Below are 12267 nucleotides of genomic sequence, written 5' to 3'. Positions count from 1 at the left end.
CGCTCCTGGATAAATGCTGTCACGCCTATTGTATTGATATAAAACAATATGATTTGAGAGTATAGTAAATAAACTTAAAATATTTTCTTATACAGGGAAGAAAGGAAATTATTTAATCCTTGCAAACCCAACCAGATTTGTGTCTAGGTTTAGTCATGAAATTATATTATCGTCACCGATCCTTCATGATTCCACACATTTAAATTCAATCTGTCTGTCAAATCCGTGAGTCAAAAGAGTCATTTACATACAAATATACAGGCGAAACTAATTAAAGCGAATTTAAAATACAGAAGCTGTTGCTCTGTCATTTCTTATTCCTACTTTGGGCTACTAACTCATGGTATTACTATACCAGTAGCCCAGTGCGTCTTCACAGAATTCTACCTTTGTCTTTTGATGTACCTAAATATAATATTTTCAATCTTCAAATATATTCATATCAAAATTATGATCAATGTTTAAAAGAGAATAACATATTGCGAATCATCCTTTTCCATCCACCGATGGAAAATTATCTTACCTATTATCTCAAATGAAATAAAATATTCACATGAATGGCTACATAAAATTACTGACGCCTAAACAACAAAAGATTTCTAAAACGTACGGAACCGAAAGTGGGATTATCTGGGCAACTAATAAAAGCGAAGGACCCTTTTATCGAAGATCTGTAGAGGTCAAACTTCAGGTACCTACCTACGGCCTACGCCTACAGTAACAGTCTAATGTGCCTGCTTTTTCTCCCCAGTGATTTGAGATTTGGATTTGATTCGGGAATAAAATCCTTCGCTTGAATAAGATATGTGCCGAGTAAAAAAGTTTGTTTTCGTTCAACTTCGATGTGTTCTTTGATGGTTAGAGGTTTTTAGTATTATCTATACATACCTATAGTATATATCGTTCAGTGTGGTTTAACGTAAATTGTTTTCAATTTTACACTCTGTTTATAATGCCAAAATATGCTTAAATAAGCGTAGTTATCACACCAAACAACATATTCCTTTAATTAAAAACATTTGAGCAAATTAACCAGGGCTACTCCGCGTAATTTGACTTTTTAATTTTAGAAAATTATTATAAAATTCTCAATGACATTGATCAGGTATGATTATAAGCCTCATAAGTTAAAATAATTTATTAAGCAAGTACCATTTATATTATTTGAGATGTTTTAAACAAATTCACCTCTGGATTGAGAAATTTTCTCTATCTATTCTATTTTTATCCCTACCCATGCCTAATCGTATGAATCTACCTTAAATATGTCGTATGTTAGCTGGTAAACTGCCAACCTGTGTCAAACCATATTATTTTATTCAATGTACACTATTTATACACTGATATATAATAATAATTGTACTTATTTTACTAGAGAAATAGGAGCCCAGCTTCGTGAGCCCACTTCACATCGATAGATCGCTAAATCTACCGGAAAATAATAATATTAAATTGTGTTACAGATCACAATTATTCAACAGATTACGCGATTTTGCGGGACTCTACCGAATATCGCCTGGCTTTTTTGTTCTTATGGTATTTACAATTAACAATATTATTTAATTTTATATACATTTTGTTCAAAATTTTACCAGCTTGGAAGTTAACGTTTTTCGTGATATAAAATAGGTATTTATATCAACTATACTATACAGATCTTATTACTGAATATAGTTTATTGACAATTATAGCTAATAAATAGCAGGTCCAAACTGCACAAACTTTTGTGCAATCAAAAGTTATCGAATTCCATCGTCCACACGGCATAAGTAATCATTTGATCGCTAATCACTGAGCTGTAATGTGTTTTAAAATTCCCGTATTGTAACTGCATCAAAATGGAAAGAATATACGTAAATAATTATTTTAAAATAACATGTATTTCGATTTAATTAATAAATTCACTTAAGTTTTGCTTAGAGTTATTTCGACATTGCCGACACTGCCATTTGTCGGAATTGGTCGGATTATCGCTCCAATCACCACTGTAGCTACAAAATAGCTGTAATTTCACTTCGTGCCATCTAGGGAGCATTATTCACAACATTTTTTATTATGTCTATTAAGATGGCGCTGTATAAAACAACAAATGAATATAACATTTGTGATTTGATCCGTATTGACTTAAAGATTAAATTAAATTTATTTCATTTCATTTAATTACATGTAACAGAAAACATAAAACAATATTAACAATTCTATACTTCCAAAGTCTATCCAAAAGCCATACATTCATACGGCCCGAAATCAGCGGGCTTTCAGTAAACATACCCATTTTCTTATGGTAAAAGAAGCTTTTTTTTATTTTCAACTTTAACCACCAGAGTTAACTGCTAATATTCAGTGTATTTTGTGTCAAGTGCTTGTCATGACGTCACTGTGAAAATTGTATATTGAAATATGACGTCTGTCGCCTACTACTGTCCTCAACCTACAGCATATTATAGTAATCTATTCTATATAGATATAATTTTCATTCACATTTTGCTTTCTCGGTCGCATAGTGTAAATAATTAATCTAGTCTAATTATTTTCGCCTTGCAACTACATATCACAGAAGTAAACAATAATGAGCAGTGTAAACAAATTATTTTGTATCGTTTGGTAAAATAAACTGAAGTTATTAGGGCTTAGAAATGGATTCTATTGCGTGCGAATACGAAGAGGGTGAGATTCCTATATGGCAAGAGCCTCGATGTGAACCTCTAGGAGCACCTAAAGAGAACCTTTGTGATGAAGCAACCCCCGAACAATCGTCTGGTGACCGAATACATGCTTTGGAAGAGGAACAAGAAATTCTATCGTCGTCTGTATTTTCGTTGACTTCGCACCTCGCACAGGTTGAATTTAGACTCAGACAAATTCTTAAGGCCCCTCCAGAAGAGAAAGATTCTATGTTACAAGCGCTCGAAGAGTTTACTTCTCGTGGAGTTGATTCGAGAGAGGCACCCCAAGGAAGTACAGATGATGGCGCTTGCAGTGAGTGCGCAGAGTTAGAAAGAAAAATACGCAGTCAGAGAGCAAAGCAAGCACGTTTCGTCGACAGATTAAAAAATCAACTTAAGGAGCTGGAAAGATTTGCTGCTAGTTCATCTAAACTTGACGATTCTAAACATAGATCCCTTATTGAGCATCTACGAACGGAAATCGACCGCAGTTTGGAAGAAGGTTGCCACCAACCTCTTACAACAGATGAATTACGACATCAAATTGACTGTGCAGTTCGTCAGTATGCTGATAGGCAGCTATCAAAGGATGAAATTATCAGCAAACTTCAAACTCATATAGATGATATGCAACGTTTCATTAAAACCATGAAAAATGAAGAATTGAATGGCAAACCACAGTCCAGTAAGTCGGAACCAAAAAAAGTGGGAAAGCCAAATACTTTTGATAAGAACTACAGTAAGAATAAAGTTAACGATGAGCTCAAAGCCGAAACTATTAACTTGATGAGGAAAGCTTCTACACTGATTCAAATATTTACTGTATCTCAATTTGGTTGCTCGCCAAATACAAATAAAAGGTATGAAAGTAAATCGTCTACATTAGTTACACATTGGGGAAACTTAAGGGCTAAGTTAGAAATGTCAATAGATGCTGTACTTCATATGGTGTCAAGAGAAAGATTGTCCCAGTCTATCATTGACAGTTATGACAGTGAATCAGAAGAAGGTGGCATAGTAATTAATGACGCTCCATTGACTACAGCTGTTAGGCGTCACTTGGCTATTAATTTGAGGGATCTACTTCAGCATGGCCTTGTAGGGCAAGAAACAACCTCGCTGGTACCGATTATAGGCTGCTTTCCAGTTAGAAGATCATCAACGTCCCAATCCATTCACATATGGGAAGTTATTTTACGTTACTATGATTTGAATGATGGTGATCGTTTTAACTCAACTCCCGCAAGGAAACTAAGTCAAAGCTTTAACCTAGATATAGTTGGAGGAACGGCAATAACCAATAAACAGAGTTTGTTAAGTGCTATCGGAGGTATTCTAGCATCTCACACTCCATACAAAAGAAGCTATGATGCTCATTTTAAAGCATTTGTTTGTGCTGCATTGAATGCTCATAAACTTGTTATTTGGTTGAATATAATATTGAAATGTAGGTCGCTAGTAGACTCCTACTACTCATCCACAAGTTATATAGTTAATACTGGATTTCAAGATGCCTTACAGAGTCTCGATAGATTAACGCCATATAATTTTGATTTGCCTGTTGACCTGGCTGTGAAGCAATTCCAAAATATCAAAGATGTATTTATGTAAGTTAAAATTGCCTTCCATATTACTCTGTGCATTTATGTAATGTGTAAACTGTAAACTCTAGTCCAATATTATAAGTTTAAATAGTTTTAGTTAATGCAACAAATCGTAAAATTTTGCATTCATTGACTTGATTATTTTATGTTTGATCTGATATATTGGCCTATCTTTTTAGTCAAAGAGCTTTTTTAATGTATAGATATGCATTTAGATTTAATTGTAATAACTTGCAACCATTATTTATACAGTTTACTGTTGTGTATCTATATAGAAGAATACTATGTGAATAATATTTAACTGCAATTTTGTTACTATATTTATATATTCATAACTTATTTTAGGTTAGTGCTTATCATTTGCTGCAGTTTTATAGATGTTACTTTGTAGGTCAGCTCAAACCTTGGCATTGTAAATATACAAACAAAATACAAGATTAATTTATATACAATATTTAACTCAAGACTTAGTGTTGTATACAATTGCTAGAACAAATCGAAAAAAAGAATAATTGGTGTATCTTTACAAATCACTTCATGTCACTTAAAAGGCTGGCAAAGCACCTGCAACCTCTAGTGTTACAAGTGTTTATGGGCGGTGGTGACCACACTATATCAGGTGGCATACCTGCTCCTTTACTTGCTCTGTCATGAAACAAATGTACTGAATGCAAAATTATTAACTATACCTACATCTGAATATTATGCAGGTGCTCATGTTTTTTTTTGTGTAAGTTAATAAATAAATCTATATTATAATATTCATCTTTTTAGTTTATACTGATACAAATGTTCAATGATGACCACTTTAGCTTATAAAATAGTGAAAATAAAAGTGCACCTATTTCATAGTTTTAATCTACAATATAAAAACATTCCATAATAATCGAGTGATATGTATTATCTTAAATACTTGCATATGATGTTACTTCTGCAGAATTTATTTTGTGATAGTATTTTTATGGCTGAAAGTTATAAAATAAAACCAAAGAAACATTCCCATTTATTTTACCAAAGATTTATTAATGTACTTAATATTTCAATAGGAATTAATTTTATTGCAAATATATTCAGTTGAAAAATGTGTTCTTTTATTGAATTCCTTTTTTAATGACTCATATTAATTATATTTTGATAAAAAAGAGTTTAAGAATTTAATGTCTATGACATATTATCTTATATACATATGAATTTAATAAATAGGTATTTAGTAATCTGTGAGTTGTATTATTACGTATTTAATAAATTTAAATTTGAGAATTTTTTTCATTCTTTCAAAAAAAATTTCTCATTTATAAAGCATTTCAATGCTATAAAACTAAAAATTAAAATCAAAATTTTATTTGCCATTTCTTTCTGAATGGTATTTTAATTTGTATACAAAAAAAAAAAATGTAAATACGAAACGACATAATATTCCTAGTCTCTTGAAAACATATTAAAATTTAAAATTAACCTTATTTTTAAATTGTCTATAAATTATGATAAATCGTACTAATTACGAGTTTAAAATAAAACAAAGAATAATTATTAATGTTTAATAACGATAAATAACATAAAAAAATGAAACATTCAATAACAGTTCTCTGCGAATAAAAAACATCCAGAATAATACTTTTCCAAATGCTTTACATTTGTATTTAAACAAGATGCAATTTAAGCAATTTCTTTGCATCATCTTAATGCATATGATAATAATTTTCTTGGCAGTATTCTTTGTAATTGTTAGTAGCAATTATAATAACATTATATTCATTAACATTTTATGTATTTCTCTTGGCAGACATTCCAATTGGAAGAAGTATAATGGTTTCTGAGCTTCCGATAAAATCGTTTTTTCAATTGTTTTGAATAATACCATATTTAAATTTAATACGAATTTCAATAAAATCTTTCTCAAACAATAGAGAACCGTAAATTCCAAAAACTGCCCGTCGCAAATAGTAAAAAAAGTGTTATAAGTATTTTTCCCTTTTCAAACAAACAAGTGGAAACTATTTCATATATTTTTCAGATTTGCGGGGCACTGAACTGTACAATGATAATTTTATAATAAGTACCCTTGACAATAATATTTAGAATAATTCTGAATATTGACAATAAATAATCAAAATCGCAGACTACTTAATAAAAAAGGAACACATGATCAGCATTTTTTTATTCTTTAAAAAAAAAAAACAATAAATACATAATATATTGGAACATACTTCAAAATATAATCAAATATACATGTACTCTAGTGTTTCCATTAAAATAACGATTAGACCAGGGGGTAGCCTTGAAATACTCTTGCTATTTCTTTTAAATAAGGCAATCATCAGATACTAAACTGTCCAACATTATAAAATATGTTGAAACAAAAACATACATTTTTAATACAGTAGATAGCACACCCTTAATTAGTGAAAGTCGTTACAAGTTTTCTACTTATTTGAATATAATACGCTACAATTGTCATTTTTAATAAAATTTTCAAGCGTTTTCAACAGACTTCAAAAAGAATGAAGTTTTCAAGTTAAATGGTATTTTTATGATGTGCTTTCTAGTATATTAAAATACAGTTACTAAATTACACAGTAAAACTAAACCACGCCAAGGCGACCCCCCGAACATGATCAGGTCCACACATCCTAAATCCTGTGCATCATCAAGTCTACTTAGGTCCCAGCATATCCTCAGGACGCACCCACTTGTCAAACTGCTCCGCGGTTAGAATGCCTAGCTTTATAGCGGTGTCCTTGAGTGTGCCGCCTTCTTTGTGCGCTGTTTTCGCGATTTGAGCGGCCTGGAAAGAAAAACAATTTCAAGAAAAAAAAATGCGGCGGGTTCTTTTTTTTCCAACAATGCAATATACATCAAATAAAGGGTTAATTGGCCAAAATGAACCCACAAAATGTCACATTGTTATCAAAAACACAGTCACACTGTTATCAAAAATAGAGTCTAAATAATATTTGGAATATGCCTGTTTCATTTACATATATACAACAGCACTTAACCACGATCCTGACTGCTGGTTAGCGAATACGAATGTCTGTAAAAGCGATGTGGTCTAGTTCCTTGTTTACTCTACGCTTATATTTTAAAAAACAGTCGAGTATATTTGTAAAAATCTAAAAAACTAAGATTCCTTGTCGTACACACACATAGAGGATGTGGGATTTTTATAAAAAAAAATCTAGAAAAACTGCACCTTATCATCCAACATGCGACATTTTTATAGGGAAAAAAAAAAGCTAAAACATCCGTACCTTATCGTATCCAATATGCGGGTTGAGGGCCGTGACGAGCATGAGCGACTCCTTCATGATCTTGTCTATTTGCGTCACGTTCGCCTTGATGCCGACCGCGCAGTTCTTGTTGAACGCCTGGCAACCGTCGCCTGGCACGCCAGATACAATTAATATACGTGTTAATATAAGCAATGTATTTGTCGGAAAACAAAAGGGGGCTGTGTTGAATATTTTGTATGTGGGAGTCGAGCACGCTTCGCCACGAATTGGGACATCTCACATCTCGCACCATCACAGAGAACCGGAGTGAAATAGTAGCATGCCACTGTGTTTCGATCGGTGAGTGGGGGAGCCGGAAGCCCATATCCATATTACAGGGACATTACCCTTCCCAGTCCTTTCCTTTATTCCTCTCTGGTGAGATTTATGCATACATACATACAGACGGCGTAAACTACGTTTTATACATGTTTTTTTTAATGTCATAGCGAGCAACAGTGCTGGTGGTTCGCCTGAAGGTAAGCAATCACCACCACGTGTATGGTGCGATATTTTCTCGATGCCAGCTTGCCCCAATGCGTGCCGAAGCGTGCTCGAACCCCCCCTCCATCCCCCCCATAAGAAACAATGCAGCTCGTCGCTCACCGAGCAGGCGTATGGAGCGCAGCACGTTGGCGACGATCATCGGCTTGAACACGTTGAGCTCGAAGTGGCCGTTGCTGCCGCCGATGCTGCAGGCCACGTGGTTGCCCATCACCTGCGCCGCTATCATCGTCAGCGACTCGCACTGCGTCGGGTTCACTTTGCCTGTTGGACAATAATGATAAAAATGTAGTATTTTCTTGTGTTTGATTTTACGCGAGTATTATACATTTAGAAATTAATAAAAAATTTCTCCCCGTGACAACGCTGGCTGTAGTGTTCGAAACGTCGGTTAATAATATAATGAATAAATCGCGTTTAAAATCCGTTGAAGTCTTTCATTTTTAAATGATAGAAATGGATTAAATTGCAAAAATACACGTGGTGTTTAATCCAAACCGGATTTTTAATCTAAACATTAATTAACATAACAACAACAATAAAAGCTTTAACACGGTAATAGATTCTAAACGCAATTTGTCAAGAGATTCAGAGGACACGGGAAGCGACTTTGCTATACTATATAGAGATTAATTTACTTATACATGTACCAATGATAGCAAATTTTGAACATATTCAAAACATTACCCAAAACCTTTAAAAAAGAAACTAAATAACATGCTTTAACTATAGAATACCTAGCATGAAAGCTATCTCCAATATAGTATATAATAGCTTTTTGGTACAAACAACAGGATTTTAATAAAAGCTAAAGGACCTACCTGGCATGATAGATGAACCCGGTTCATTCTCTGGCAGAAGTAATTCAGCGAGACCACATCTTGGGCCAGAAGCTAGAAGACGGATGTCGTTTACGATCTATGAATGATAATGTTTGATTAAGATAATGTATATTTGTCCTTCAGATGATGCGGCTGCTGAAAATTTACGATACACATTAAAAATGCTATTTTATTTTATATAACTAGGCTCAAGCGTCTAAGAAAGGAGCCAAAATAAATTAGTTAAATTTTTCTGTCTCCTTTACTTACTAGTTCGGTCGAATTTCTGGTAAAATTTTGTTTAATTTACCAATTCACTACTTTAAGAAATTCTTATCATCTTCTAATTATCTTGAGATTATTTTTTTCAAAAATTTGAGAGACAAAGTAAACATTGGATTACCATGTCCGTTTAAATGGTAAAAACATAATACAGTATACTAATGCATTACCTTCATAAGAGATACAGCAATAGTATTAAGAGCTCCAGAGACTTCCACCATCGAGTCGTGGCAGGCTAACGCCTCAAACTTGTTTGGTGCAGATTCGAATGGAATACCTGTTAATGAAAATAAAACTTATCACCCAATCATCGAAATATGACAGCAGCTGTATAATTCTAATCAAAAAAGATTCTGGAAATAATCTTGGGTACAAGTTATTAATAGAGAAATTAAACATATCATAAACAATTTATCCACTATTTGAAGAACTTAGGGCAAAATTGTAAATTAGGCATTTATTCTGGCTTTTTTTATTATGATTTATATGTCTGAAAAAGATATTGCGACATAAAGTACTCTATATCGCGGCATAACATCTCATTTCCATGGGATCCATTTAGAAACATTCCGTTTATCAATACTCCGATTCATTATACACCCCCCCCCCCCCCCCTACCCCCTCCCTCCACTGACCGGTTAAATTGGCGATCTCCTTGGCGCACTTCTCGGCGAAGCCGACGCGGGTGTTGAGGCCGGTGCCGACGGCGGTGCCGCCCAGCGCCAGGTAGTGCAGGCGCGGCAGAGTGCTGCACACGCGCTCGATGCCGTACGTGAGCTGCGTCGCGTAGCCGGAGAACTCTTGCCCGAGCGTCAGCGGCACGGCGTCCATCAAGTGCGTTCTGGAAATGGGATGAGTGCTCCGTAAGTTTTATAATTGCGAAAGTGTATGTTTGTTTATTTGTATAACATCTATTAAGTGGGTTTTGGAAATGTGATAAATGATCCCTAGTTTAATAATTGCGAAAGTGTATGTTTGTTCGTTTATTACTCTAACGTGTCGCAGGGAGTGATTTTGTAATAGGTATTAATATAATTCTATTTTAAGTAAACAATACGAGTAACAGTATGACTTTTCTAATTCAATTTATACACTGATGAATTTTGTTCTCCTCCCTTTTTCGATTGATTACTAGCTGCGCCCCGCCGTTTCACACAGTATTTCTTATACTTTACTACCTTATTCAAGTTTTTCAGCTGTGTACGTTTCAAATTTCATTTGATTTCATTTCTTCTGCAGTTGGTGCAGAAGTTTTTTGCGTGAAAGAGCAACAAATACACACACATCCTTACAAACTTTCGCATTTATAATATTAGTAGGAGTAGGATAGTAGGATAGGATTTGTGTGAGTGCTTTGTTTTCCTATTTAAACACTTACCTGCCGATCTTGATAATCTTCTCAAACTCCTTAGACTTGGAAGCCAGCGTGTCCCTCAGGCACACCAGACCCGGCATGAGCCTATCCCTGAGCTCCATGGCCACAGCTATATGCATGGCCGTTGGGTAAGTGTCGTTGGAGCTTTGGGACTTGTTCACATGGTCATTTGGATGGACAGGGTCCTTACTGCCGAGCTTGCCGCCTAGTATTTGGATGGCTCGGTTCGCAATTACCTGTGATGATTAATTGCAATATGATCGTTTATACATATTTAACTTTATTTTAACTATTGAAGTGCCCCGTGGTTTTATTCACTTAACACCTGATGTGATATATAGCCTAAAGCTTTCATGGATAAATGGGCTATGTATAACTAAAATAATTTTTCAAATCGGACCAGTAGTTCTGGTCTGAGATTACCAAATTTCAACCAAACAAACTCTTCAGCTTTGTAATATTAGTATAGATATTGATCATTGATTTTATTAAAATTATGTATAACTTGTGAAATTATTTGTCCCCACAGCAAGGCCTATGATGGCTCAGGCTATAATTTAACACACTGGCCAAGCGTGGGTTGGCAGTTTTCACATGTCAATGACATCTGAATATTGAATCGTTTGATTCTGCGACATGCTGGTTTGTTTCCTCACGATATTTTCCTTCACCGTTTCGAATAGCGGTAATGTGAATAATGTGCAGATACATTAAACATTTTGTAGTCAGAAGTTGTTCAGTTATGATTTTTTTTTACATAATATATAATCTGAATGTAAAAATAAATATCTGTCTTCATACAATATGCTTCAATTTGGTGGTAAAATACCACTATAACAGTGGTACTCAAGATTATACATTTTAAAAATGTCTAAACACCACACCTTAAAATCCGTGTGGAGTATTATATCAACAAGGTGAGATCGTGAACCATGTATCCATCTACTTACAAAATTGATCCTATTAATATATAAAATTCTCGTGTCACAGTTTTCGTTGTCATACTCCTCCGCAACGGCTTGACCGATTTTGATGAGATTTTTTATGCTTATCCGGTATCTATGAGAATCGGCCAACATCTATTTTTCATACCCCTAAATGATAAGAGTAAGGCAGAACAGCGTTTGCCGGTTGCAGCTAGTTGTTTTTCTAAAATACAAGTTAGTTAGTAGTTAGTTAAGCGTTGTACCTCATTAGTGTTCATATTGCTCTGTGTACCGGATCCAGTCTGCCAGATGACCAGTGGAAAGTGACCCTCGCGGTACAACTTGCCAGATATAACGTCGTCGCACGCTTGCATGATTGCTTCGGCTGAGAACGGTGAAGGAAATATCAATATCTTGTGATAATTTTGTCATTTTAGTTGTTAGAAATGGCGACGATAATTGTGCAATGATTGGATACAATACAGATCATGTCAGTGATCATACATTGACAGTGTGAATATTTTTTTTTAGTATCAGTCATACATTGACAGTGCTTTTGACATTTTTTTAGTTTATAATAAATTTTTTTTCGTTTGTGTTATAAATAAAAAACAATTGTATTTATCCGATATCCGCTCTATTCGAAAGAGTAAGTTATAAATTCAGAAATCCTATCTATTGAGAATGATAATGGGTGTAATATGGCGGATTTTGTCTGTAAGAACTCTTAATAAACGAGTTTTATCTATATATATAAAATTCTCGTGTCACAGTTTTCGTTGCCATACTCCTCCGAAACGGCTCGACCGATTCCTCT

General features: G+C 34.3%; 2 protein-coding genes across 3 annotated transcripts in view; one reads left to right on the top strand and one right to left on the bottom strand.

Moving 5' to 3' along the window:
- The first annotated feature begins 2426 nt into the window (after positions 1-2426).
- LOC119833108 (RUN domain-containing protein 1) lies at positions 2427-4996 on the top strand. The gene has a single exon (XM_038356992.1). It carries the CDS (start codon positions 2637-2639, stop codon positions 4275-4277), a length of 1641 nt encoding a protein of 546 aa, XP_038212920.1. The 5' UTR covers positions 2427-2636; the 3' UTR covers positions 4278-4996.
- Positions 4997-6413: 1417 nt separating this feature from the next.
- LOC119833098 (fumarate hydratase, mitochondrial-like) overlaps positions 6414-12267 on the bottom strand; it is a 13731-nt gene continuing 7877 nt past the window's right edge. Inside the window, exons 4-11 of one of the 2 annotated variants that reach the window (XM_038356979.1) lie at positions 11714-11835; positions 10528-10760; positions 9785-9990; positions 9320-9426; positions 8868-8964; positions 8149-8310; positions 7522-7652; positions 6414-7055 (exon numbers count right to left, since the gene is read on the bottom strand). In XM_038356979.1, the coding sequence (XP_038212907.1) occupies positions 6924-7055; positions 7522-7652; positions 8149-8310; positions 8868-8964; positions 9320-9426; positions 9785-9990; positions 10528-10760; positions 11714-11835 (1190 nt within the window). In that variant the 3' untranslated portion in view covers positions 6414-6923. The remainder of the gene's footprint in view (positions 7056-7521; positions 7653-8148; positions 8311-8867; positions 8965-9319; positions 9427-9784; positions 9991-10527; positions 10761-11713; positions 11836-12267) is intronic. The other variant, XM_038356980.1, reaches the window with a different exon arrangement.

The sequence above is a fragment of the Zerene cesonia genome, chromosome 16 (genome assembly GCF_012273895.1).
Source record: "Zerene cesonia ecotype Mississippi chromosome 16, Zerene_cesonia_1.1, whole genome shotgun sequence".
Lineage (NCBI taxonomy): Eukaryota > Metazoa > Arthropoda > Insecta > Lepidoptera > Pieridae > Zerene > Zerene cesonia.
The sequence above is the reverse complement of the archived record's forward strand: the minus strand, read 5'-3'. Positions and strand labels throughout refer to the sequence as shown.

Coding starts and splice junctions, on each gene's coding strand:
- LOC119833108 (XM_038356992.1), top strand. CDS start 2,637: ATGGATTCTATTGCGTGCGAATACGAAGAGGGTGAGATTCCTATATGG.